The sequence below is a fragment of the Arachis stenosperma genome, chromosome 6 (assembly GCF_014773155.1).
Source record: "Arachis stenosperma cultivar V10309 chromosome 6, arast.V10309.gnm1.PFL2, whole genome shotgun sequence".
Classification (NCBI taxonomy): Eukaryota; Viridiplantae; Streptophyta; class Magnoliopsida; order Fabales; family Fabaceae; genus Arachis; species Arachis stenosperma.
In genome coordinates, this window is record NC_080382.1 from 132,783,928 (window position 1) to 132,807,984 (window position 24,057).

The 24,057-nt window shown below is 36.4% G+C and overlaps 2 protein-coding genes across 5 annotated transcripts; one reads left to right on the forward strand and one right to left on the reverse strand.

Annotated features, from left to right (window-relative positions):
• Window positions 1-284: 284 nt before the first annotated feature.
• On the forward strand, window positions 285-5,157 carry LOC130935332 (monodehydroascorbate reductase 4, peroxisomal). Of its 2 annotated transcripts, none has more exons than XM_057865031.1 (7): window positions 285-584; window positions 1,389-1,440; window positions 1,914-1,994; window positions 2,712-2,830; window positions 3,081-3,300; window positions 3,467-3,585; window positions 4,175-5,157. In XM_057865031.1, the coding sequence occupies exons 1-7, from the start codon at window positions 465-467 to the stop codon at window positions 4,904-4,906; spliced, it is 1,443 nt and encodes a 480-aa protein (XP_057721014.1). In that variant the 5' UTR covers window positions 285-464; the 3' UTR covers window positions 4,907-5,157. The 2 variants fall into 2 exon arrangements, with proteins under 2 accessions (XP_057721014.1, XP_057721015.1); XM_057865032.1 differs by lacking the exon at window positions 285-584 and adding an exon at window positions 591-1,068.
• A 1,086-nt stretch (window positions 5,158-6,243) lies between these two features.
• Window positions 6,244-10,665, reverse strand: LOC130933024 (uncharacterized). Of its 3 annotated transcripts, none has more exons than XM_057862516.1 (2): window positions 9,958-10,665; window positions 6,244-6,472 (listed from the first exon to the last, which is right to left on the reverse strand). In XM_057862516.1, exon 1 carries the CDS (start codon window positions 10,596-10,598, stop codon window positions 10,101-10,103), a length of 498 nt encoding a protein of 165 aa, XP_057718499.1. In that variant the 5' UTR covers window positions 10,599-10,665; the 3' UTR covers window positions 6,244-6,472; window positions 9,958-10,100. The 3 variants fall into 3 exon arrangements, with proteins under 3 accessions (XP_057718499.1, XP_057718498.1, XP_057718497.1); XM_057862515.1 differs by having other exon boundaries at window positions 6,245-6,472; window positions 9,570-10,665; XM_057862514.1 differs by lacking the exon at window positions 6,244-6,472 and adding an exon at window positions 6,900-7,081 and having other exon boundaries at window positions 9,570-10,665.
• Between the last annotated feature and the right edge of the window lie 13,392 nt (window positions 10,666-24,057).

The following is a 24,057-nucleotide window of genomic DNA, read 5'->3' on the forward strand; positions in this document are numbered from 1 at the left end:
CAATGGAAATGGGATTCCAATTAGAATTTGTCAGTTGCTCTAACTTCCCTAAACCAAAAATGCCCCCCTGATTCACGCAAAAGACGATATGTACGGCCAGGATTCTACGTATCCAAAGGCATCTGCTGCGCCAAGCAGCAGAAGAGTGGCAATGAGGGTATTACAGTAAATACAGTTCCCATTGTCACTCATCGTCGTTGTCATTGTCATCGTCATTGTCATCTTCATCCAGAGGCCCCCACCATATCGCAAATGTGTTAAGACAATAGAGAGAAAGAGATCTTCCAAAAGTTTTGTTGGGACTTGGGAGTGTCTTGAAAGAAAGCGCTCCCAAAAAAATTCAGCACCTTTGAATTCAAGATAGATATACAGATAAAGAGATTTGTATTTATTCAAATAATTATATGTGAAGAAGAATAAGAAGAAGAAGAAGCAAGAGTCTCGGTGGGGGAACCGAACCGAACATGGGAAGAGCCTTCGTTTACGTGATTCTTGGCGGAGGCGTCGCTGCTGGCTATGCTGCTCTTGAATTCGTCAAAAAAGGAGTCTCTCATGGCGAACTCTGCATTATTTCTGACGAACCCGTGAGATTAACAATCTTTCTCTTCTTTTATGGTTTCGTTATTATAATCATCGTCATCATCATCATTATTATTGTTTTCGATGGATTTTGCGTTTTATAAGTTTCCTTTCACACTGGATGGATTTGGTTAGGTTTGTATCTATTGTGGATATGGAATATTTTATTTATTTAATTTATTTATTTATTTATTTTTGGTGTTGCGTAAACTTGGAATGCATTCTGCTATTGCTTTACATTAAATGTTGTGGTCTTTAATTTCTTTGGTTTTGGTTCTCACATGTTGATTGTGTAATTCCTCCGGCTATGAGTAATTTCGTTGAAGTGGGTGGAGTAAACCATCAGTACCTTAAACATTTGGCGCTAACAAAATAGACCCGGAAAGAATGAAAATTCCTCATGGTTCTTGAAAGAATATCGAAGTTTGACAAAGTGTTTATGGGTGGGATATCATACATACTTCTTATCAGCTGCCTTGGATGACTCAGGTTGGAGAATTTTGTCAAACTTACATAATTTTTCGGGGTACACAGGGGATCCAGCTCTTTTGGATCCATTTTTTGTAATCTTTCCAATAATGTTTGGTGGTTTACTCAAGTGTGATATTCTTCTGCTGGGATTATTGCTCTTAATGATGTATTAATAGCTATTTGTTTATTTGTGGATGGTCCTCTGGATTGATATTTATTCAGAATTCAGTAAGGAAATTGTTGATTAATATTTGCTTGCATTTTTTCTTAGTAGTAATGACTATATGTGAGCCTTCATTTCTAAATATGTAAATATTCTGAAAGGCCTATTATTTCAGGTTGCTCCTTATGAGAGACCTGCACTAAGCAAAGGATTTTTGCTTCCGGAAGGTAAATAGTCTCACGATACAAACCTCCTTGTGAATTTCTTTAAGAGCAATATCAAGACAATATATGGCTGAACCTTTGAATCTACAAAATTATGTTAAAAATATCACAGCAAACTTATATGATTTAATACAAATGAATTTTTTTTATCTGTAATGAGGAGGCTAATATATAAGCTTCATCAGAGTCTCTTGACTGTTTTTGTTTACTTTTAGGGAACAATAACTGTACCTTTTAGTTTTGTGCCATCAATGCATTTTCCAAAATATGTAAAATGGATTTATGGAGGTAAACTTGATTGAATTTGAAGTTAGGACAATATATGCTTTAGGAAATTTGAATTCTTCATTTTTGAGATGGATGATGCTACATATTTCTGCATTGCCCTTCTTTGTCTTGTATTTTCCTTTACTTTGTCTGTTAACTTTTTGGCTTTTTGCAATGATCGGCTGCTGAAATAGTGTTTTAACTTACAGCTCCTGCTCGGCTTCCATCCTTTCATACTTGTGTTGGTGCAAACGAAGAACGGCTAACTCCAAAATGGTATAAAGAAAATGGTAATTATATATTTCATGTCACGACATGGATTATTTTGCCCTTATGTAGTAATTTTGCAATTACTTCCTATTTCTCCTTTGAAATAGTATGTATTGAATGCTTTCCTTGTCTGGTATTTGTTTTGTCTTGTTTAACATTGATCCAGTCTGGTAGTTGATGCCATCTTGATTCAGTGAAATCAACCTGAATCATCATTTCCATTGATTAAGAAATTATTAACTTGAAATTTTGACATTTTAAGGTGAACAACTGTATTTCTTAGCTAAGGATGCATTAAACGAAAGCTATAATTTTTTTTTTTTTTTGCCTTGGTTAATCATCTTCTCATGCAACCTTTAGGGTGGTTGACACCTGTAGTGATCCTATGTGAGACAGTTGTTATATTCTTGGAAGCTAAATTTCACTTTTCTGAACATTATGTGTGGCTCATGTGGTATCAGTTCATTTTCCTGTTTTGTTGGTGAGAGTTTGTTCAGGCTGTTGCACCTACAATATAAACCTAGTTGATGAGAATATATGGGATAAATTTGTATTCTCTTAAATAATTATCTAAATCTTTGACTCAGTAAATGATAGTTGTTATTTTCTGTCTTAATTATCTTAGTATTTTCCTCAGTAAATGATTGTTGTTACTGAAAAGAACAGTCATCATGCTATGCTATATTTTTGTTTAAAGAAGTTTCCTTTCCTGAATATCTAATTCTTTCCTTTTTCAGGAATTGAATTAGTACTTGGAACCGGTGTTAAGTCTGCTGATGTGAAGCGGAAGACACTATTAACAACAACTGGGGAGACCATAAGTTACAAGATTCTTATTGTTGCAACTGGTGCTCGGGTATTAAAACAGATTTTCCATTGGGAATTTTCCTACTTAAAATATTTTTTTTCCTGGAGTATGCATTCTAATCTTGAATTTGTCCACCATATTTTCTTATCCACCATTTCGACTTGTCCTCTCCGTGAACTTGCTAAATGCCAATGTTAGAAAAAATTGAAGATAAATTCTCCAATCTGTTGAAGCAAATAGAATCTTTTCTCTCTTTACGGAAATAATTTTTTTTAACATATTTGCAATTTGAATTTAGGCTTTGAAGCTGGAAGAATTCGGTGTGAGTGGATCTGATGCGCAAAATGTCTGCTATTTACGTAATATAGCAGATGCAAATAGGCTTGTCAATGCTGTGCAATCTTCTCCTGGTGGGAATGCTGTTGTCATTGGTGGTGGATACATAGGCATGGAGTGTGCAGCATCTTTAGTGATCAATAAAATTAACGTAACCATGGTCTTCCCTGAAGCACATTGCAGTAAGTACTTTAAAACTTGAATGTCTGTTAACTAAAAAATATGTTAAAAGAGTTATGTTAATTTGCATGTGTTACACTGAATAAAGAGGATGCATGTTTTTCGCCCTTGTGAATGAAAACATAACTTCAAAAACTGATATTCTTTTTAAACCTGTTTTGTTTACAGTGGCTCGTTTATTTACACCAAAGATTGCAAGCTACTATGAAGAATATTATAAATCAAGAGGAGTAAATTTCGTTAAGGGAACTGTTCTGTCATCATTTGATTTTGATTCTGATGGAAAGGTACTTAAAAATATATCTGTGAAGTTCACCATGCATAAAATGGTTTTATCATTTAACAAAGTTTTCAGAAGATACCCAGTAAGAAGAGTTGATAAGTTGGCGGATATCACAATATTCAATTTATATAGATATAGGAAGACCAAAGGAAAGATTATGAGAACACAAAAAGAAACTCTTCAACCTAAATGGACTTCACAAAGATTTGGCTTTTGATAGAACGAGTTGTGCTGTTTGATCTAAGTCGCACATCTGTAGTTTTTGTTTGTGATACCAGAAGGTTTTCAGTGACATGGAAGACTGAAACTGTAAAGAAAAAAGATATATGAGGTTTGGTTGCGTCAAAACTTCCTCTAATTGAAGCTGAGTAAAATTGGTGTTTTTTGCTGGTAAACTTTCTCCAATTTTTTAATATTTGCATATGTTGATATCTGGTAAGCTTCTTGTTTATTATTTTGAATGTAAACAAATTAACCATAACCATATCCTAGATCCTAGAAAATTATTAAAAGAATCACTCCAAAATTGTGCATGTTTGCATGGGGCATCTGTTCAAGTCGAACCATAACTAACTAACTAACTCTTTTTACAGGTTACAGCAGTGAATCTTAGAGATGGAAGGAAGATATCTGTTGACATGGTTGTAGTGGGAATTGGAATACGTCCAAATACCAGTCTGTTTGAAGGTCAACTTACTTTAGAGAAAGGTGGAATCAAAGTAAACGGAAAGCTGCAGTCAAGCAACAGCTCGGTCTACGCAATTGGAGATGTTGCGGCATTTCCAGTCAAAGCATTTGGGGAGACTCGTAGACTCGAGCATGTGGATTCAGCACGGCAATCCGCAAGATATGTTGTTGCTGCTATTATGGAACCTGGTAAAACAGGGGAATTCGATTACCTTCCGTTTTTCTACTCAAGAGTCTTCACATTGTCTTGGCAATTTTATGGGGACAATGTTGGAGAAGTCGTCTACTTCGGAGATTTTTCCGGTAGTACATTCGGAGCATACTGGGTAAACAAGGGCCACCTTGTTGGGGCATTCCTTGAAGGTGGGACTAAAGAAGAGTACGAAGCTGTAGCTAAGGCCACTAGGTTTAGGCCAGCTATTGAAGACTTAACCGAGTTGGAGAGGCAGGGTTTAACATTTGCAGTTACTGTTAGTCAAAAACAGTTGTCTTCGCCACCACAGATTCAGGTTACCTCCTCCACAGACTTGGTTTTGGAGAAACCGTTATATGCTTGGCACGCTACGGCTGGGGTTATTCTTGCTGCATCAGTGGCTGCATTTGCATATTACTATGGGAAAAAGCGCCGCAGATGGTGAACCTTTCTGGAGAAGATTATTAGTTCAAGGGTGTCAACATACTATATACAGATTCGTAAGCTGTAACATTGATAGGCTTAGGATATTTTGACATACGTAATTGTATCCGAATTACTGGACTAGAGTTGTTCAGTTCCATTGTGCATACGGTGTTATTGTTGTACCAAAACAACCAAGAAAGCAAAATATAAATGGCCATCCTTCTTCGGAAGATATTCTTGTAAGAGATCAAATCCATGTGTTTTCTATGATCTATTACTTAGGAGTTGGTGTTGATCCTATATCTCTAGACTAAATTTTTGATGATCAACAAATGAAAAATATAATCTTATAAATTTTTTAATTTATTATTTGTGAATATGATTAAAAAATATTCATATTTTATAATTAGAGATGAAATTTTTAGATTTGTGAAAAACAAAATATTTGCTAAGGATATTTTTATTAATCAAAAAAGAAATTGAAACTCAAAATTAATTAGATAACGTATTAGTTTTAACCATAAACGATATTGATCATGGATTAACGAATATTTCTTTTAGGATTCTATCGACACCTTCTGAAAAATGAAAAATCATTTATTGCAAATCAGAAATGTACAAGACTTTAGAAGGGTATATTTATTACTTAACCTGAAACATCAAAATTATAAAATATGTTACTAATTTAATAAAAAATTTATATAATAACAAGAAAACATCTCACTCTAAACATATATTACATCTACTATAAAAATTATCAAGTCTCTCGTAGTCAACTCTCTCGCCATTTAAATAAGTGTGGTGGATTCACATTTTACATTGTGTATACAATAATTTATTAGCCAATAATAAAATTTTAAATTTGCGACGAATTAAATTTTGATCTGCCGAACAGTAGGATATCGTGAAAAATAAAAATTGTTATATCGTAAATAATACATTCCTATGCGCTACTACGTTTTATGAACAAAGTTTATATTTAACTATGCAACTATAATTCCAATCTACATTGCGGAAATAAGAAACTTGAAAAAAGATTAACATGTATATGAATTTTATTTTCCTATCTAGCAAATGTATTGAAATACATTTACTTCTAAAGTTATGTATTATAATGTATGAAGAATTAACTTGCTCATTCAAATGATTGACCATGTGTTTATCCTCGTTCAATTATTTAACAGAGTAAATAGTCAAATTAATTCTTGAAAGATTGTGATTTTTAAATTAGTTCCCGAAAGATTAAATTAATTAAAATCGTCATTAAAAGATATAAGATTAATCACATTAGTCCTTCCATCCACTCTCTGTTCATTTTATTACTAACGATGTTAAATTTTACTTATGTAACCATTAGTGTGACATATCAGCAGTACAAATTACTGTACAATAGTTAATGACAAAATATGTTTAAAGAAGTATGTCAACTTAATCCCTTTTTCTCCTTAAATGTCATTATTGTTGCAGCAACAAATTGATTTTCCAGAGGCCAAAATTATTGTTGAACTGGATCATGGGTAGTGTAACTGGAGGGCGCAGTCGGTCACTGTCGCAATCACACGGTAGGAATGGTTCTAGCTCTTCGCTGCGAATAAAGAGGAAGAACATGGATCAAATATGTTTTTGTGGGTTGAAAACAGTGATCAAGAAATTTGGGACAATAGAGAATCTAGATAAATTTTTCTATGTTTGTCCAAGATATCGGGTGAGTTATAAATATAGTCTTCTTCAACCTCTTGATTATCTGTGGGGTTTTTGAAATTTTTGTAACCTAATTTTTTGCAGAAGGACAGCCACTGTAATTACTTTAGGCGTGTAACACCCTAACTACCAAAGCTCACGCTTCTGGCTGTGCAACTCTGATAGCTCGGACATTACGGCGACACTTATACTATTTAATACCAAAATATGAGCCTATTTAAAACTTTAAACCGCCATACCGCTCCCAAAATTACTTTTGTTTGATAACGTACATCCATAGATACCACACAACTTACAAAACTCATAAAGAGTACACCCATACGTATAAACATACATATATATAAATAATATTACAAGCATTACCCAATACAATTCCTATCCCTCTTACAGAATATATCAAGATAAAGGCGAGGGTACAAAATAATAATCTAACGCAATACAGAGCATCTCAATAACAAATAAATAAACTCTTCGTGACTTTTGCGCCCATATCCTGAAAGGGGAAAAATGTAGGGGGTGAGAACATCATCCTCGAAAGGGTTCTCAGTAGACGGTTTTTGGGAATTACTGTAATAGGATACATGAAGATAAACCGTACCAGTGATTAATAACTGTCTTATGCCTCTTTTCAAAAACAACGGTTTACAATAAAAGTAAAGTCGGAAATCTTTTCTGAAAGAGGAACCGTTCAATTTTCAAAACATCAAAAGCCTTTCAAAAAGGTTTATCTAAACTGAACCAAAATATCCTTTCATATTTTATTCCAAACCAGAAACACAAAACCGAAATCAACCATCGGTTCATCTCATTCCAACCACGGCCCTAGGCCCAAACAATCCAACCATCAACCAATCACCACAATCCAACAGAGTCCCAGATGCAAACACAGATAGGAAGTTCAAGCACAAACAAACAGTTACAGCAAGTAGAACAATTAGCAGTTAATCACAAAGGCAAACCAAATACAATATGCACACCCAAACAATGTCACATAGATGCATATGATGCATGCCTATCCTAGTGGCTGATGATATCATCTATCGGTTATATAGCCAACCCGACACGTCCTGGTAGCTAACCATGGACAGAAACACCCATTGCTACTACCCGCTCAACCCAGAGCCAGTGGAATAACCACTACTGCGGCTACTACCCAGGCGGGTGTTTAAAAGCTCAACCTGGACCGAGTGGAATCACCACTACTACCGCTACTACCCAGGCGTCACAATCTTTGACCTGGAGCAAGTGGGACGAACCACAACCCTTGCTACTACCCAGGTATCTCAAGCATATATTCATTCAGTCCCAGCCATGGATCAACATCCATCTCAGCCATCCAGCTTAAATTCGTAATTCATAGTCAGCCATACGGCCCATAATTCATTCGGTAATCAACCGTAAATCAATATCATACACAGCCATTCCGGCTCACGGTTCAATCCGAAACCAGCCAATATTCATAATTATACATAGCCATTCCGGCCCATAACAAAATAGCACTTCCACCATTCAACATCATCAAATTCATAAAACCGGCATTTAAGCCATAAATCACTTTTCTCAAGCCATTTCACTTTGAAATCAAATTTCAACTCTTTTCAGCCTTGGCTTTAAAGATCTCATTTCTCAAATCATCTCAGGCTCATAAGCCAAATTTACTCAAAGTGAGTTCACTTTTTAAAACAAAGCCACTCCCGGCATTCTCTTTCCAAAACTTCCAAAACCATGGCAAGTTAAAGATTTATTTCAAAGTATTCAAAACCACCCATCCAACAATGGGATTTTATAACAAAAGTTTCTCGGCAGAGTCCCAAGTTTTTAGGGGAGAATAATAAAACTTAGTTCGCCAAATTCATTTAAAATCATTAAAACCTTGGCTTTCCGTTTTGAGTAATAAAATAGGATCTAAGTCAAATCGAGTCACGTAATCATTCACTTCTTTCAAATCTGTTTCCTCTACTTAGGCAAAAACCAACTTCAACCCCCATGATAAATTCTAGAACGTTTCAACTGTTCAAAATTGTTTTAGTCTTGCAATAATTCAGAATTCAAAGAGTACTTAAAACCTTTCTCAAAACATTTCAAAATGAAACAAGTCAAGAGACATTCAAGTTCTTTCAAAGTCATTGAAACTCCGCTAATTGAAACCCTCAAGTCAAATTCAAAGGCATTGCCCTTGTCACATTTAAAACAGCTTAAAAACATAAGTTTCATCTAAGTAACTTTCTCTTAAAAGAGATACAATACCTTTCTTAAGAAGCAAGACTAAATCACAATTTCCTCTTTAATAATTCATTTCAAAAGCATGAATCATCCTTTTCTTGATAATTCAAAGAAAATAGTAGAAGCCTTTAACCCATCATTTCTCCATACAACATTCAATAAAGACTCAGATTTTATAGAAATTTTGGCAACACCTCCCCTAAAACTTGGACTTTTGCCACCCGGTTCGGGTCCCAACTAAACTATTTTTCATTCCTTTTCAACAGCTCAAAACCAGAAATCAATTCAAAAGCAAGCTAAAACCAAGAGTCGCCTCAGTGGCATATCTCAAGGAAACCATTTCAAAATCAACTCAATATCAACTGATTTAACTCATTTCCAAAGTTTAAAAGAATCGGTTCAGCAATAAATCATTTATCAAAGACCAAATTAATTAAAGTAACCCAGGCTGAATTTCAAGAGTATTCTATCTTTCACATCATCAAAATAATTGACTCAATCCAAACCAATCCTCAACGGATTAAACTCATATTTCAAATCTTTAAAAAATCAACTTGAAAAACATTCTGTTTCACAAAACCACACAACAATCCGTTCATCAAAACCAAATAATAATCCATTCAAATATATAATAACATTCATCCAAGATAATCAACATCACATAAGGCTTATAAAATCACCAAATACATTATCTCACATCAGTATCCATGTGTAATAATTCCGACATATAAAATATAGTTTTTGGAAAGCGCCCCTACCTCAAAATGCAATTCCATAACCTAAATGCCTCATCAAGTCCTTTCCGTCTCAAATCGAACTGACGGCAACCAAAACCTCAGCTCCAAGCCACTTTCGCAACAGTCTCAACAACTCTAATCGCAACATACAACAACCGAACTCAATCTCATAGCAATTAACGCCACAACCTCAACGTATGATAACAGAACGGTAACTAAATGGCTTTCAAATCAAAAACGCTTATCAAAACGTAGAAAGAGCGGCTGAACCAAAACAGCGATGGTCTCTGAAATGGTTCGGCGGTAGCCCGGCAGCCACCTCAAGCAGCAGCGATGATCTGAACCATATGCAGTGGCAATGAGGTTCCCAGAAACTCAACGGAAAGGAGAACCAATGTAAAACCCTTACCGATAGAATTTTCCGGCAACGGCAAAAGCAGCCAAAAGCTCCGGCGGTGCTCCCGGAAGTCACAGAACCACTCCTGGCGGTCAGAATCACAATGATGCAGCTCCCTTTTTCCGACAGCGACACCTACAGTGGTTGAAACCCCTTTATAACGGCGACAGCTCCGGCAGAGGCGGCATCGGTGACGCAAGCACGGCTGGGCACGGTGGTTGAACCCCAAAAGCGCCGGCGCAGCTCAACCGGGACGAGTTCCTCCGGCCCGTGTAGCGGCGGTCTTCCCTGGACGACAACGGCGGCGCGACAGACCGGAGCAATGCGGCGGCAGCGAGCTTCGATCGCGGCAAGGGGCAGCGTCGTTCCTCCTTGCACGGTTTTGGCAGCAGCTTGTTGCTGGACCTAACGGCAGCGGCACAGGGACCGCGGCGGTAGCGCGACCTCCTCTCCCTCCTCCTCTCTTCGAATGCGTCGCTATCTCTCTCCTCGGTCCCTCTGCTGCGGTGGTGGTGAGGCAGTGTGGCACGGCGGTCTTCTCCCTCCTCGGTCAGGCGACGGCGCGATGGCGGCGGTGAGGCCTCCTCTCCTCCTTCCTTCTTCTGCGGCAGCTCAGTCTCCCCCTGTCTCTTTGCTTCAGATTCTTTGCTCATGGAGGAAGGGGAAACCGTATGGTTTGCTGCTGCTGGGTCATGGGGGAAAACGGGTATTGGCTAGGGTTTTAGAGTTTCATTCTTTTTGAGTAAAAATTAGGGTTAGTGGCAAATTGATAATTTCAAATAAAAATTGGAAATAATATAGTAATTAAAATTTAAATTAAATCCAACACTAATTGTATATAGAAAATACTATTTGATCATTCATTTTTATAAATTATTTTTAATAAAATGCCTAAATCAAATAATTAGAAATAATATACTTAATTTTTTTATTTTCCAAAATAGCAGTATTAATATTTAAAATATTACTTACCTAATCCAAATCATACAAAATCCTTATTATTTCATAACTATCAACTTTATAACTCAAATATAGAAAATAATCCAATAATTATAAAATTGGATAATAATCATAACTCATCTCAAATTCAATAAATCAAAACTTGCCTTAATTATCTTTAATAATATAATTTCTGAAATTAAGGCTATAAATAACTATGATTTGAGACTTGATCATAATAAGACTTTTCAAAGGTTTTGGATCTTACAAGGCGGGTTAAGAATAATGAGTATGAAGGATTAAATGGTGCAAACGAAGATGATGAAATTGATGTAGAAGTGGAGAGTGATCTTGTTGACTGAAAACATAACCTATCATGGAAAATGATGAGTTTGGAAGATGAAGTTAGAGCACCTAAGATGCAACTGTATTTTGGATTAATAGTTGTCATTGTAGTTATTATGATTATGTGTATGTTATTTAGTTCCCAGTGAAGCACTATGATCAAATTGTGGATGTTGTAAACTTTGTCAAATATAGGGTCTTATGGTATATGAAGAAACTTTCAAAAAATATATTGATATGCCATGTTCATCTTAATTTAGTAATACAAAAGCTTCAACGTCCACCATTTTTTTACCATAACATAATTTCAGCATATCACAAAAATAACACATAACATAATCAATAGTCTGCTAGTTACCATTGTTTCAAATAGAAATAACAACACTCTTTTAAGATGATATAACATAAAGTAGTATCAACTCCTTCAAAGTAGTATGCTCCAAAAGACTAACATTAGTATGTGCTTCTATGAAGGTTACCATTACCTAAAAAGTTATACAAAAAATAGGGCTATCAAATAAACTACGGCTACTACATTGTTTATAAATGGCAACTTTTGGACCTTTCAAAATTGCAAATACGAAGCTCTATACATTATGTCTTCAAATCTTCAAGTCATGCTTTGTTTTTTTTTCCTAGGAGGTTTGAACCTCGAAATTGGAACAAATGTCATCAAGCTAGCAACTTTCTTGGCCATTGTAGAGCTACTACTCTTGATGGTTTCAACAGATATAGCAACTGATGTCTAAGCAACAGGATTTGAAGAGGCATTTCCTCTTGCTTTGGCCTTGATGACATAGAGTTTTAGAGGCCTATCTCTAACTTTAGCCTGCATCAAACAATATTCATCATTAAAACAAACAAAATAGATTCATATTCAACAACGTAGGGTTATATTCAATAGATTCAACAAATTCATATTGAAACTGAATACAACAAGACAACTTGACAATCATTGGTTGAGTTATGTGATTGTTGTGTTAGTGGAAGTTGAGCATCCTGACTAGTAGAAATTTTAGTCTATTCTTCTGTGTTGGCTGGTGGGATCAGAAGGAGTGTCTAAATAGGATGAGTGTTAGCTACACCATCTACACCAGGGACAGGAGCACCATCTGCACCAGGGGTAGGAGCACCACCTGGTGGTGGCACAATTGTAAGCTGTAATTGCATTAGCCTTGTCTTTTTCTTAAGTATCCTCTTGCTTTCTCTTTTTTCAAGTTCTCTTGTTGTGACCCACCTCTCCACAGTACATGTACTTAATTGGATTATACTTCCTTTTTATCTTTGTTCTTGTGCCAGTGGGTCCTTCATCCTTGTCCTTTCTTCTCTTTGTTGTTGGTCTTCCTAGTTTGGGTTTTATTGGTGGTGGAACAGGTGCAGCTGAACCAATTTTTTCTCACAATTCTTGTCCCTTGACGGGATTTACATTGTATCAATAAGTTTCTTCACATTGAATCTTATAAGAAAACACAATTTTTAAAAATGATCTTAATCCAAACTATATGTCACGTATTCAAAACTAGGGTAATTGGCAAATAATGTATGGTGTCACACACTTTAAAAACCACTATGTTTAGTAGATTTTAAAAGTCATGTGACAGAGTTTTCAATCATAATTCGAATATTAGTTCTATCAAAGCAACAAATAAATTCAAAACGGGATTAGTATGCCTGTTGACACTACTAATCCTTTAGGGATGAAGAATGAAACAATCAATCATAAAACAGATCAATGCAATACTTTAAAATAGAAGAAAAAACTTTGGTTAATAATTCATAAAAACATAAACAGAGTTCTTAACCCTTTGTAGAGGAATTAGTTGCTCATGGTGGATGCAAAATTAACAATGAAACTGAGACGAAGGAACTAGGTGTTGGCTGTGAATGTAATTCACTTATTTATACCTAGATTTTCTCTAGTTCAAATTCAAAAACTAAATCTTATCTTAATTAAAATAAATGAGATAGCTCCTAATTCAAATAACAGAATCAAAACAGAATTAAATTGAATCCAAATCTAATCAAAATAGAATCTTCTTCAATCTTCAAATGAATATCAATTCCTTGAGGTTGGACTTTGGAGAAGTCATAGCTGGTGTGGCACGCAAGTTGACTAGTGTGTAATTGGGCCTAATGTTTTGGGCTAGGTGTGGCACGCTCACCAGCAACGTGGCACGCCCTTATTGGGCTGAGCCTAGGGTGTGGCACGCCCACTGCTTGGTTGTTCCCAGGGGTTTGGATTTCTTTTCAAGCGTGGCATGCCCATTCTTAATGTGGCACGCCAGCTTTGTTTCTTCATGGGCATGGCACATCCTTCTTGATGCGTTACACACTAGTCCTGGAACTCTTCATAGGGCGTGGCATTGACGATTGGATTTTTGACGGTTTAGAATTTTCCAAATGAAATCTCGTTGTAAAGTATAGTTTCTAAACCAAGCAATAATCCTTTCATACAAAAGATTGTTTGTCACAAGTAACAAATCCCTAATTTTATAAACCGAAGTATTCAAACCTCGGGTCGTTCTCCCTAGGAATTACATTAAAGTGTTTTGTTATTGGTTGTGAGTTATATTTGGGGTTTTTAGGATTTTTAGACAAGAATTATAAATGGCAAGAAAAGTGAACTAACAACTATAAAAGGCTCTTGGTAAGGTGTGAGAACTAGAAGTCCTATCCTAGTTATCCTTCTCAATTGTGATGAGAATTGTTCATTGCTACCACTTAGTTAACCCTTACTAAATAAAGGAAAGTCAAGTGGATGAATTGACTTGAGCCACAAGTTCTAGCCAACTCCCAAGGAAAGACTAGCTTTAGTGCACTCCAAACCAATTAGCAATCTCTTCAATTATCAATCAACAAAGGAATTGGATAACTCAAGTGTCACTAATTACTCTACCTAGGTCAAGAGGAACAAAATCTACACTAAAACTAAAAGAGACATTTCATCAAACACATAAAGTGCAATAAAAGTAAACATTATTAAATGCAAGGATTAAAGGAATCTACAACTACAAAAACAAGAGATCAACAATAGAAAAGCAAAGAAGACACATTTATTATGAATTACCTCTTATTGAATTGGAAGAATGTAGAAGGAACAATACTAGATCTACAACAAAATATAAGAACAACATAAAGGAAATTACAAGAAAAGAATAGAGGAAGATGAATGTAACAACAAGAAATTGAAAGGTAGAAGTAGAAGAAAGCAAAGATTAAAACCTAGATCTAAGAACTAATCCTAATCCTAATCCTAGAGAGAAGTGAGAGCTTCTCTCTCTAGAAACTACTTCTAAACTAATCCTAAACTAATGGTAACTAACATGTGTTTCCCTCTTCACTCCTTGGGTTAAATAGCATCAGAAATGAGTTGGATTGGGCCCACAAGACTTCTAAAATCGCTGGCTACGTGTTGCATTAAGTGGGTCATGTGCCACCATCGGTGCGTCCGCGTACCGTGCGCGTGCGCGCCCCTATGCGCGATGCAACTATGGCAAATCTTATATCGTTTCGAAGCCCCGGATGTTAGCTTTCTAACTCAACTGGAACCGCATCATTTGAACCTCTGTAGCTCAAGTTATGGTCGTTTAAGTGCGAAGAGGTCGGCTTGACAGCTTTCCGGTTCTTTCATTTCTTCATGAGTTCTCCAACTTTTCATGCTTCTTTCTTCATTCCCTTGATCCAATCTTTGCCTCCTAAACCTTAAATCACTTAACAAACATATCAAGGCATCTAATGGAATCAAGGAGAATTAGATTTAGCTATTTTAAGACCTAAAAAGCATATTTTCACTCTTAAGCACAATTAAAGGAGAAGTTATAAAACCATGCTATTTCAATGGATAAATGTGGGTAAAAGGTTATAAAATCCCCTAAATTCAATACAAGATAAACCTTCAAATTGGAGTTTGTCAACCTCCCCACACTTAAACCAAGCATGTCCTTATGCTTAAGCCAAGAATGAAGTAAAGAGTATGGCATTTATTCAATGGAACTAACTAAATGCAATCTACTTACATGCAACTATCTAAATGAATGCAATTGCTTGGTCAAAATAAATCAATTCTCAAGAAGCATATATGCACAAGGGCTAAGGACTAACAAGTCTAATCCACAATTGATTTAAGTTATTAAATATTTTTACAAACTTGCATGAAAAGTTGATCATAGGTGAAAACATGTAATTGAGCATCGAACCCTCACCCGATGTGTTTGCACTCTCTTCGCTCAAGTGTTTAGGGTTGAGTCTCTCAATTCTCCCCTAATCATGCTTTCCAAGATTTGTTCTTCTTCTAACAATCGACATATATTTCATGCATGCATACAAGTATCATGAGGTCTTTTCTTTGGTTGTAATGGGGCTAGGGTCAAGGTAGGATGCATATATGGTCAAGTGAGCTTGAAGTTTGAATCTTTGATAAGCTTAGACTTCCCACCTAACCTATGATATCCTATACAATTAAGTTTTAACCTAACTACCCATTCTTCACTTTTTCACATACTCATGCATTTTTTTTTCATTTTACAACACTTATGCATTGATCTTTATTGAGCTTCACTTTGCTTTGGGGCATTTTGTCCCCTTTATTGCTTTTTTCTTTTTTTTTTCTTTTTTTCTATATACATTTTTTTCTTTTCCATATTACTTTTCCTTTCTTTTTCTTTTGTTTTTCTCATTTTTTTTCTATATGCAAGAACATTAATGCATAAGGTCTAACATTTGATTAATACATGAGTGCGTACCCAATTCCCAATATTTCCAATAACATTACAAAACTACCCTTTTATTCACCCAATGTTCCAAGGTTCCCACACTTGAATGATACTCACACACACTAATCTAAGCCAATCAAAGATCCAAATTAAGGACATTTATTGTTTTTCGCTTTAAGGCTTGTAATGTGCTAAATTAAAGAACAAGTGGGTTAATCGTAGGCTCAAATTGGCTAACAAAGGAATATAAAAGGGTTGGCTATTTGGATAAGTGAGCTAATGAAATGATGGCCTCAATCATATAAATGCATGTATACACAAAATAATGGACATAAAGAATCAAACAAATCAAAGATTACAATCATAGGAAGAGAATAATGCACACAAGAAGGGAAATAAATGGTTATAAGATGTAACCACACCATTAGGCTCAAATCTCACAAGCTTGTGTTCTTAGCTCGAAACATGATCCACAATATATATAATTCAAGCAAGTTCTATGAAAAGTTTTTACTCAAATCAATTAAGGTGCCCTATAGATAGAAATCTTGAAAAATTCATTATTTTGACTAAGCTTATTGTGTATATATATGAAATAAGAATCCTAAAAACCTAAAATGAAATGCAAAAGTGTTGGGATTAGAAGTTTGTCACCCAAGATCGCCGAACGGTCGGACGACCTCCCCACACTTAAAAGTTTGCACCGTCCTCGGTGCACGCAAGGGAGAGCAAGGTGGATGGGTTGCTACAATTGATGAGCTCCTTCAAAAGGTTGTGCGGATGACTTGTTTGTTGCCCCATTTAAAAGCTTTTCCTTTCTCCCTCCTTGGTGGCCAACCTAAAAGGATAGAAAAGGAAAGAAATATTAAGCCTATAACAAAGATATCGAAGCAAATAGAACATAGGCGGGGGCTAATGCCAAATAAAGGTATGGTTCTCTACTACATGGTAGCTACAACATGTAGAGGAGGAAACAATAAGAGAAAATGGCATATCAATGATACTTGATGCAAGAGTAAGGTCAAAGCATGAAGAGCATGATGAGCATCAAGTTCGAACAAGGGAGAGTGGGCCATGAAAGAAAATATAAGGTCATATCAATGCACAAAGAACACAAGTGCATAAAAGATTGAGCATTGATTTGAAGAGAAACATCACCCAACAATATGAAACAAGTCAAGAGGCACCAAAGTAATGCAATGAATCCTCAACAATTGAGTAGGAAGATGCAACACCATTATTAAAATGACTAAAAAAAAAACGAAAACATGCTACAAAAACTAAATGAAAATGGGAAGAGTAGAAGTATGCGAATGTGATAAGCAAAAGAAAATGGAAGGGGAGAAAAAAACTCTTTTTTTTTTCCGACGCGTGCGCGTCATGCACGTTTATGCGTCGATGGGTATATTGGTCGAAGGACGCGTACGCGCCAGGTGCGCGCACGCGTGCATCGAGTTAGGCCGGAGGCATAATGTCGGCCCAAGTCTGGCACAACTCTCGGGTAAAAGTACCAGGAGTGTGGATCGTGCAATCGACGCGCGCGCGCACAGTGTGCGTGCGCGTGCATTGCCAATTTAAGATCATGTGCGCGTACGCGCCAAGTGCGCGCACGCGTGCATAGACTTATGCCTTAGGCCCAATGTTCGCACAGTGCAGGCCTAACTCTCGGGTTTTTGGCTGGAGGTAGAATTTTGCATCCACGCGTACGCGTACAGTGCGCGTGCGCGTGGATGGTCGAAAAATGCTCAAGTGCGCGTATGCGTTATGTGCGCGCACGCGTGGATGGTGTTCCGTTTTTTCAAAAAATATTTTTCTAAGTTCTTACACCAATCCAAGCCCTTTCAATCCTCCAAACAGCTACCAAAACACCCTAAAACCTTATTCAACATACTATACTACTAACTAAACTTGATAAAACAATAAAAACAAGAAATTAAACTAATTCTACCAATATTTACAAAAGATAAAAATGAAAATGAGAATCTACCTATAATGGCAACTCAATTCACTTATTAACAAACTAAAAGAGTATGGAAAGAGTTTACCATGGTGGGGTGTCTCCCACCAAGCACTTTTATTTATTGTCCTTAAGTTGGACTTTTGGGGAGCTTCTTATCAAGGTGGCTTGTGCTTGTATTCATCTTGGAACTCCCACCAATGCTTGGTTCTCCATTGTGCCCAAGATTTCTCATGGATTGAGCCAAGTGTTGATGGAGTTCTTCACAAGCTTGGGGCTCCCAAAGTTGATCCTCTTCTTGTGATCCGGGGTCCCACACTTTGTTTTCACACCCGTCTTGAGGTTGATCATCATTATTAGTCCAACCGGGTGGTGAGTAAGGTGAATTCTCTATGAAGTGCCCAACAATCCTCCTAGACCCATCTATTTGAGCACTACTCCAACCTTTATATCTCATGTTTGATGCATCAACCATAATGAGCCTTGATTTGCAATGCCCACCACAAAACCTTTTCCGCTTACGCTTCATCCCGCAAACTTCCCTAAGTTGGCCATCCGTTTCAAGCAAACCATATTCAAGTGGGATAATAAAGCTAATAGAAATAAATTTCACCCACTCAAATGAAGGTGTAGATGGCAACCTAGGCAAAAAAGCTTCCAAAGATCTTGACAAAGCATAGCCAACCCTCGTTCTTCTATTTCTAGGGACTTCCACCTCTTCACAAGATCTCTTAATCTCAATCCTTTATTCAATAATTTTATCTAAACCTTTTCCTTTACTCAAATTATAATAGGGAGGGTGAGAAAAATTTACCTCCTCAACGCTTTCAAATCCAACCGGAGAAGGTTCTTCATGCTCAAAGGATTCTTCACCACTAAAACTTGATGCTTGATCTTCATCACCAAGGGAACTCAATGCTTTCTCTATCCCATCCAAGTCTTCATATGGAATATGCCTTGGAAGGTGTGCACTTTCCTCCCTAGCATCAATTTCAATCATCTTGGAGGGGTTTTCTTCAACTCTATGTTCCCATGGAGGCTCCGCATCTCCTAAGTCTTCTACCACTTCTTCCTTGTCTTCAACAATTAAAGCTTCCTCCAATTGTTCCAATACAAAGCAACTTCCTTCATTTTCCACCGGAGTTTCCAATCTCTCCTTCATGCTATGTTCTTCATTCGATTCTCCACATGTAGCCATGGGAGTTCCTTGAGTGTTCAAGCATTGGGAGGCTAATTGATTTGTTACCGCATCCAAGGCGGCCATGAAATTTTGCACATCCCTTTGCATCTCTTCTTGCCCTTGAACAAGAACACCAAGGGTTTCATCCATTAGAGATTGGGATGGGTGGAAGGGTTCCTCATTTTGCGGAGAGGGTTCATAATAGGAAGGTTGTTCTTCTTGGTAGAGTTGTGGTGGTTCAATGTTTTCCACTCTTTCCACTTGTTGCACAACACACTCCATGGTTGCTTGAAATTGATCCAATGCTTCCTTGAGATGATCCCTTGACTCTTGTTCCTCTTGGATGTCATGAGTAGGATCATAGGGCTCTTGGATTGAAGGACATAAGTATTCTTCCATGGGAGGTTGTGGTGGAAAGTAGTATTCATCTTGTGGTTAGAAATTTTCATATGTTGGAGGTGGTTCATCTTGGTAATAATATGGAAGGGGTGGCTCTTGAAAGTGGTGATGTTGGGATGGTGGTGGCTCTATGTGTGGTTCATATGGCTCATATGGTTGTTGGAATGGTGGATATGGATTAGGATCATATGAAGGTGGTTGGTGAAAAGAGGCTTGTGAGTGTGGTTGGGGGCCATGTTAAGGAGGGGGTTCATAAGCATATGGTGGTGGCTCTTGAAAGTCACAAGGAGATTCACCATAGCCATTGGATTGATATGCATCAAAAAATGGCTCTTCTTCATAGTGCATTGGTGGAGGTTGTTGCCATGAAGATTGATCATATGCATATGGCTCCTCCCACCTTTGATTGTCCCATCCTTGATGCATCTCTTCATTGAAGTTCTCATCACCTACAACATAGTTGTAATCACACTCATAGCCAAAATGAGAATTCATGATAGCAAGAGAGGGCAAAAACAAAAAATAGTAACAAATAAAGAGAACAAACTAAAAACTAACAAAGAAGCAAAAAGCAAACATATTCACAATATTCACATATATACAATAACCAATAACACAACACCATTGCAATTCCCCGGCAACGGCGCCATTTTGATGATTGGATTTTTGACGGTTTAGAATTTCACTAATGAAATCTCGTTGTAAAGTATAGTTTCTAAACCAAACAATAATCCTTTCATACAAAAAGTTGTTTGTCACTAGTATAAACCCCTAAAATTTATAAACCGAAGTATTGAAACCTCGGGTCGTTCTCCCTAGGAATTACAATAAAGTGTCTTGTTATTGGTTGTGAGTTATTTTGGGGTTTTGATATGAAGTATGAAAGATAAATGGCAAGAAAGTAAACTAATGGCTAAAAAGGTCTTGGCAAGGGTTGGTGGTCAAGGATCTCTATCCTAATCACTAATCACAATATGAGAATTGGCAAGGATTAATCTCATTAAATCATCCTCTAACTAGTAGTAAAGGAAAGTTAAATGAGCTATATCAATCCTAGTCCATAAGTCCTAACTCTCCACTAATTCAATTAGTGAGAACTAGAGTCAATGGCTCCCAATCATCAATCACTTGGACATTAGTAACTCAAGAGGTCCTAAGTTACCTTTCCAAGCCAAGAGTATAAAATCCTACTCTAAAATCCAACCAAGCATTTCATCAAACACTTGGAAGGCATAAAAGAAAAACATAGTAAATCAACAACAAGAACAAAATCTAACAACAATTATTGAAAGGAATTAACAACACAAATCAAAAAGAACACAATTATTATGATTTACCTTGAATTGAATTGAAAGAGAAAGGAAGGAACAAAAGTAGATCCACAACAAAGCATAAGAACAACATAAAGAAAATTACAACAAAAGAATAGAGGAAGATGAATGTAACAACAAAGAATTAAAAGGTATAAGTAGAAGAAAAACAAAGATTAAAACCTAGATCTAAGAACTAATCCTAATCCTAATCCTAGAGAGAAGTGAGAGCTTCTCTCTCTAGAAACTACTTCTAAACTAATCCTAATGTGTGGAAATGAACTAATGGTAACTAACATATGTTTCCCTCTTCACTCCTTGGGTTAAATAGCATCAGAAATGAGTTGGATTGGGCCCACAAGGCTTTAGAATTCGCTGGCCACGTTTTGCTTTAAGTGAACCAGGTGGCAGCAACGGCGTGTGCGCGTACTTTGCACGTGCGCGCCACTATACGTGTAGCAACTATGGCAAATCTTATATCGTTTCGAAGCCCCGGATGTTAGCTTTCTAACCCAACTAGAACCGCATCATTTGGACCTCTGTAGATCAAGTTATGGTCATTTAAGTGTGAAGAGGTCGGCTTGACAGCTTTCCGGTTCTTTCATTTCTTCATGAGTTCTCCAACTTTTCATGCTTCTTTCTTCATTCCCTTGATCCAATCTTTGCCTCCTAAACCTTAAATCACTTAACAAACATATCAAGGCATCTAATGGAATCAAGGAGAATTAGATTTAGCTATTTTAAGACCTAAAAAGCATGTTTTCACTCTTAAGCACAATTAAAGGAGAAGTTATAAAACCATGCTATTTCAATGGATAAATATGGGTAAAAGGTTATAAAATCCCCTAAAATCAATACAAGATAAACCCTACAAATGGGGTTTATCAACTGCCTTGCTCCAGGGCTTTTCTTCTTGATAAGGCGTGACAGGCCTCCTTGCTGCATTGCACGCCCTTGATTCTTGATTCCAGGGCGTGGCACACTCTGCTCCTTACGTGGCACTCCTAGCCTTAGCTTACTTACATGTCTTGGATCCTCACGTACCATGCTTGCTCTTTGATCATCCTCTCTATGCTACTTGATTTTCACCTCTTTATTCCTGTATTTCCTTAAAAATACTTTGAAAATACTAAGTGGCAAATGATATTTAAAAATAATGAGATTAAAGACAGATTATGTAATAAAACCTACGAAAATAAGAAGAAAACATAAGAAAAACCACTAATGATGCGAACGCATCAACCCTAACATTACAAACAACAATAGGTTTCCAATCATCATAGAAACATGATAATGAGAAGATAAGGATACAATCAATTTCAAAAAATAACAAAAAATAGGTAACCTACCTCTCACACAAGGCGATTGTGTGCCCTCTTTGCTTGACCAACGTTCTTGCGAAGCTGTCACCTTCAACACAAAAACAATATCGTCGTCGGACTGCACTAAAGGAAGCCATTCAACGCTTCTTCTTTATGGAGGTGAGAATCAAAGAATAAGGATGAAATTATAGAGAGGTTTTGCTCTGAGAAGAAGGATTGAAAATTCCCTTCATAGGAAAACTCAGCCGCTCATATAATGAATCAAAGTCACATATCATTAATTGAATGGGCATCCACATCCATATCATAATACTTCCCTTTGGATTTCCATTTAAGATTATGTCTCATTTAAACCTTACTAAAGAAAAATCTAATAGAAAAAAAAACTTTAGTGAAGGAAAAAAGTACAATATCCTTTGTGATGGGGACTACCTCATTAAAAACCTTGTCAAGAAAAACTCAAAAAGGAGAAAAATTTTACCAAGGAAAAAAGAATACAGTCTTCCCCTCTTGCTGACATTATTTTATATCTCAAAACTAGTGTATCCCAATCTGATGTACCAATCTTTCAAAGGAGGATTTTGGAAGTGACTTCGTAAATAAATCTGTCAGATTATCGCTTGAGCGAATCTGTTGGACATCAATTGTTTCTTGATTTTCAAGGTCATGAGTGAAAAAAATTGGGAGAAATATACTTTGCTCTATCACCTTTGATGTATCCACCCTTAAGTTGAGTAATACATGCTGTATTATTTTCAAACAGAACAGTTGGAGCTATTTTTCTATCAATCAGTCCACATGATGATAGAATATATTGGATTAAACTCTTGAGCCAAAAACACTCGCGACTAACTTCATGTATCGCTAGTATTTCAGCATGATTAGAGGATGTTACTGCAATAATCTGTTTCTTGGACCTTTGTAATATAACTGTACCACCATATGTGAATAGGTATCCTGTTTGAGATCTTTCTTTGTGTGGATCAGACAAGTATCCTTCATCTACATAGCCAACTAGTTGTGACTTGGATCCATATGGATAAAACAATCACATATCAACCGTTCCATAAAGATATCAAAAGATTTGTTTGATTCCATTCTAATGTCTTCTAATTGGAGAGAAATTATACCCTGCTAGTAAATTCATAGGAAATGATATATCGGGTCGTGTATTATTAGCAAGATACATTAGTGCCCCAATGACACTGAAATATGGTACTTCAGGATCAATAGTATCTTCATTTTCTTCTTTATGACATAATTGTTCTTTTTCCACATCCAAAGACCTTACGATCATTGGGGTACTTAATGGATGTGACTTATCCATATAAAATCTTTTCAAGATCTTTTCTGTGTATGTTGTTTGATGAATAAAGATCCCATTTTTTGTATGCTCGATCTGCAAGCAGAGACAAAATTTAGTCTTTTCAAGATCTTTCATCCCAAATTCTTCTTTTATAGTTTTTATAATTGTTGGAATCTGCTAAAAAATTTCAATGATATTTACATCATCAACATACATAGCATTATAATGAATCTAGATGCAAATTTTTTTATAAAAACACATGGGCAGATATCATCATTCTTAAATCAATTTTTGGTCAGATATTCAGTAAGACGATTATACCTCATTCGTCCATATTGCTTTAGACCATATAAAGATCTTTGCAATTTTACTGAGTATAAATCCTATATTCATTGGATGGTTTAGATATCTTTAGTCCTTCAGAATTTTTCATATAGATATCACGATATAATAATCCGTATAAATAAGTTGTCATTACATCCATTAGATGCATATGTAGCTTATGGTATGCGGATAAATAGACCAAATAACGCAATATTATTGCATACTAGGTCTTTGTGAAAAACTTTGCGTTATAAGTCGAGCTTTGTAGCGTACAACTTCATTTTTCTCATTTCATTTTCTCACAAATACCCATCTGTA

Coding starts and splice junctions, on each gene's coding strand:
- LOC130933024 (XM_057862516.1), bottom strand. CDS start 10,598: ATGAGCAAAGAATCTGAAGCAAAGAGACAGGGGGAGACTGAGCTGCCG.
- LOC130935332 (XM_057865031.1), top strand. CDS start 465: ATGGGAAGAGCCTTCGTTTACGTGATTCTTGGCGGAGGCGTCGCTGCT. Junction 1,995..2,711: donor AAAATGGTATAAAGAAAATG/GTAATTATATAT, acceptor TTCCTTTTTCAG/GAATTGAATTAGTACTTGGA. Junction 3,586..4,174: donor ATTTTGATTCTGATGGAAAG/GTACTTAAAAAT, acceptor CTCTTTTTACAG/GTTACAGCAGTGAATCTTAG.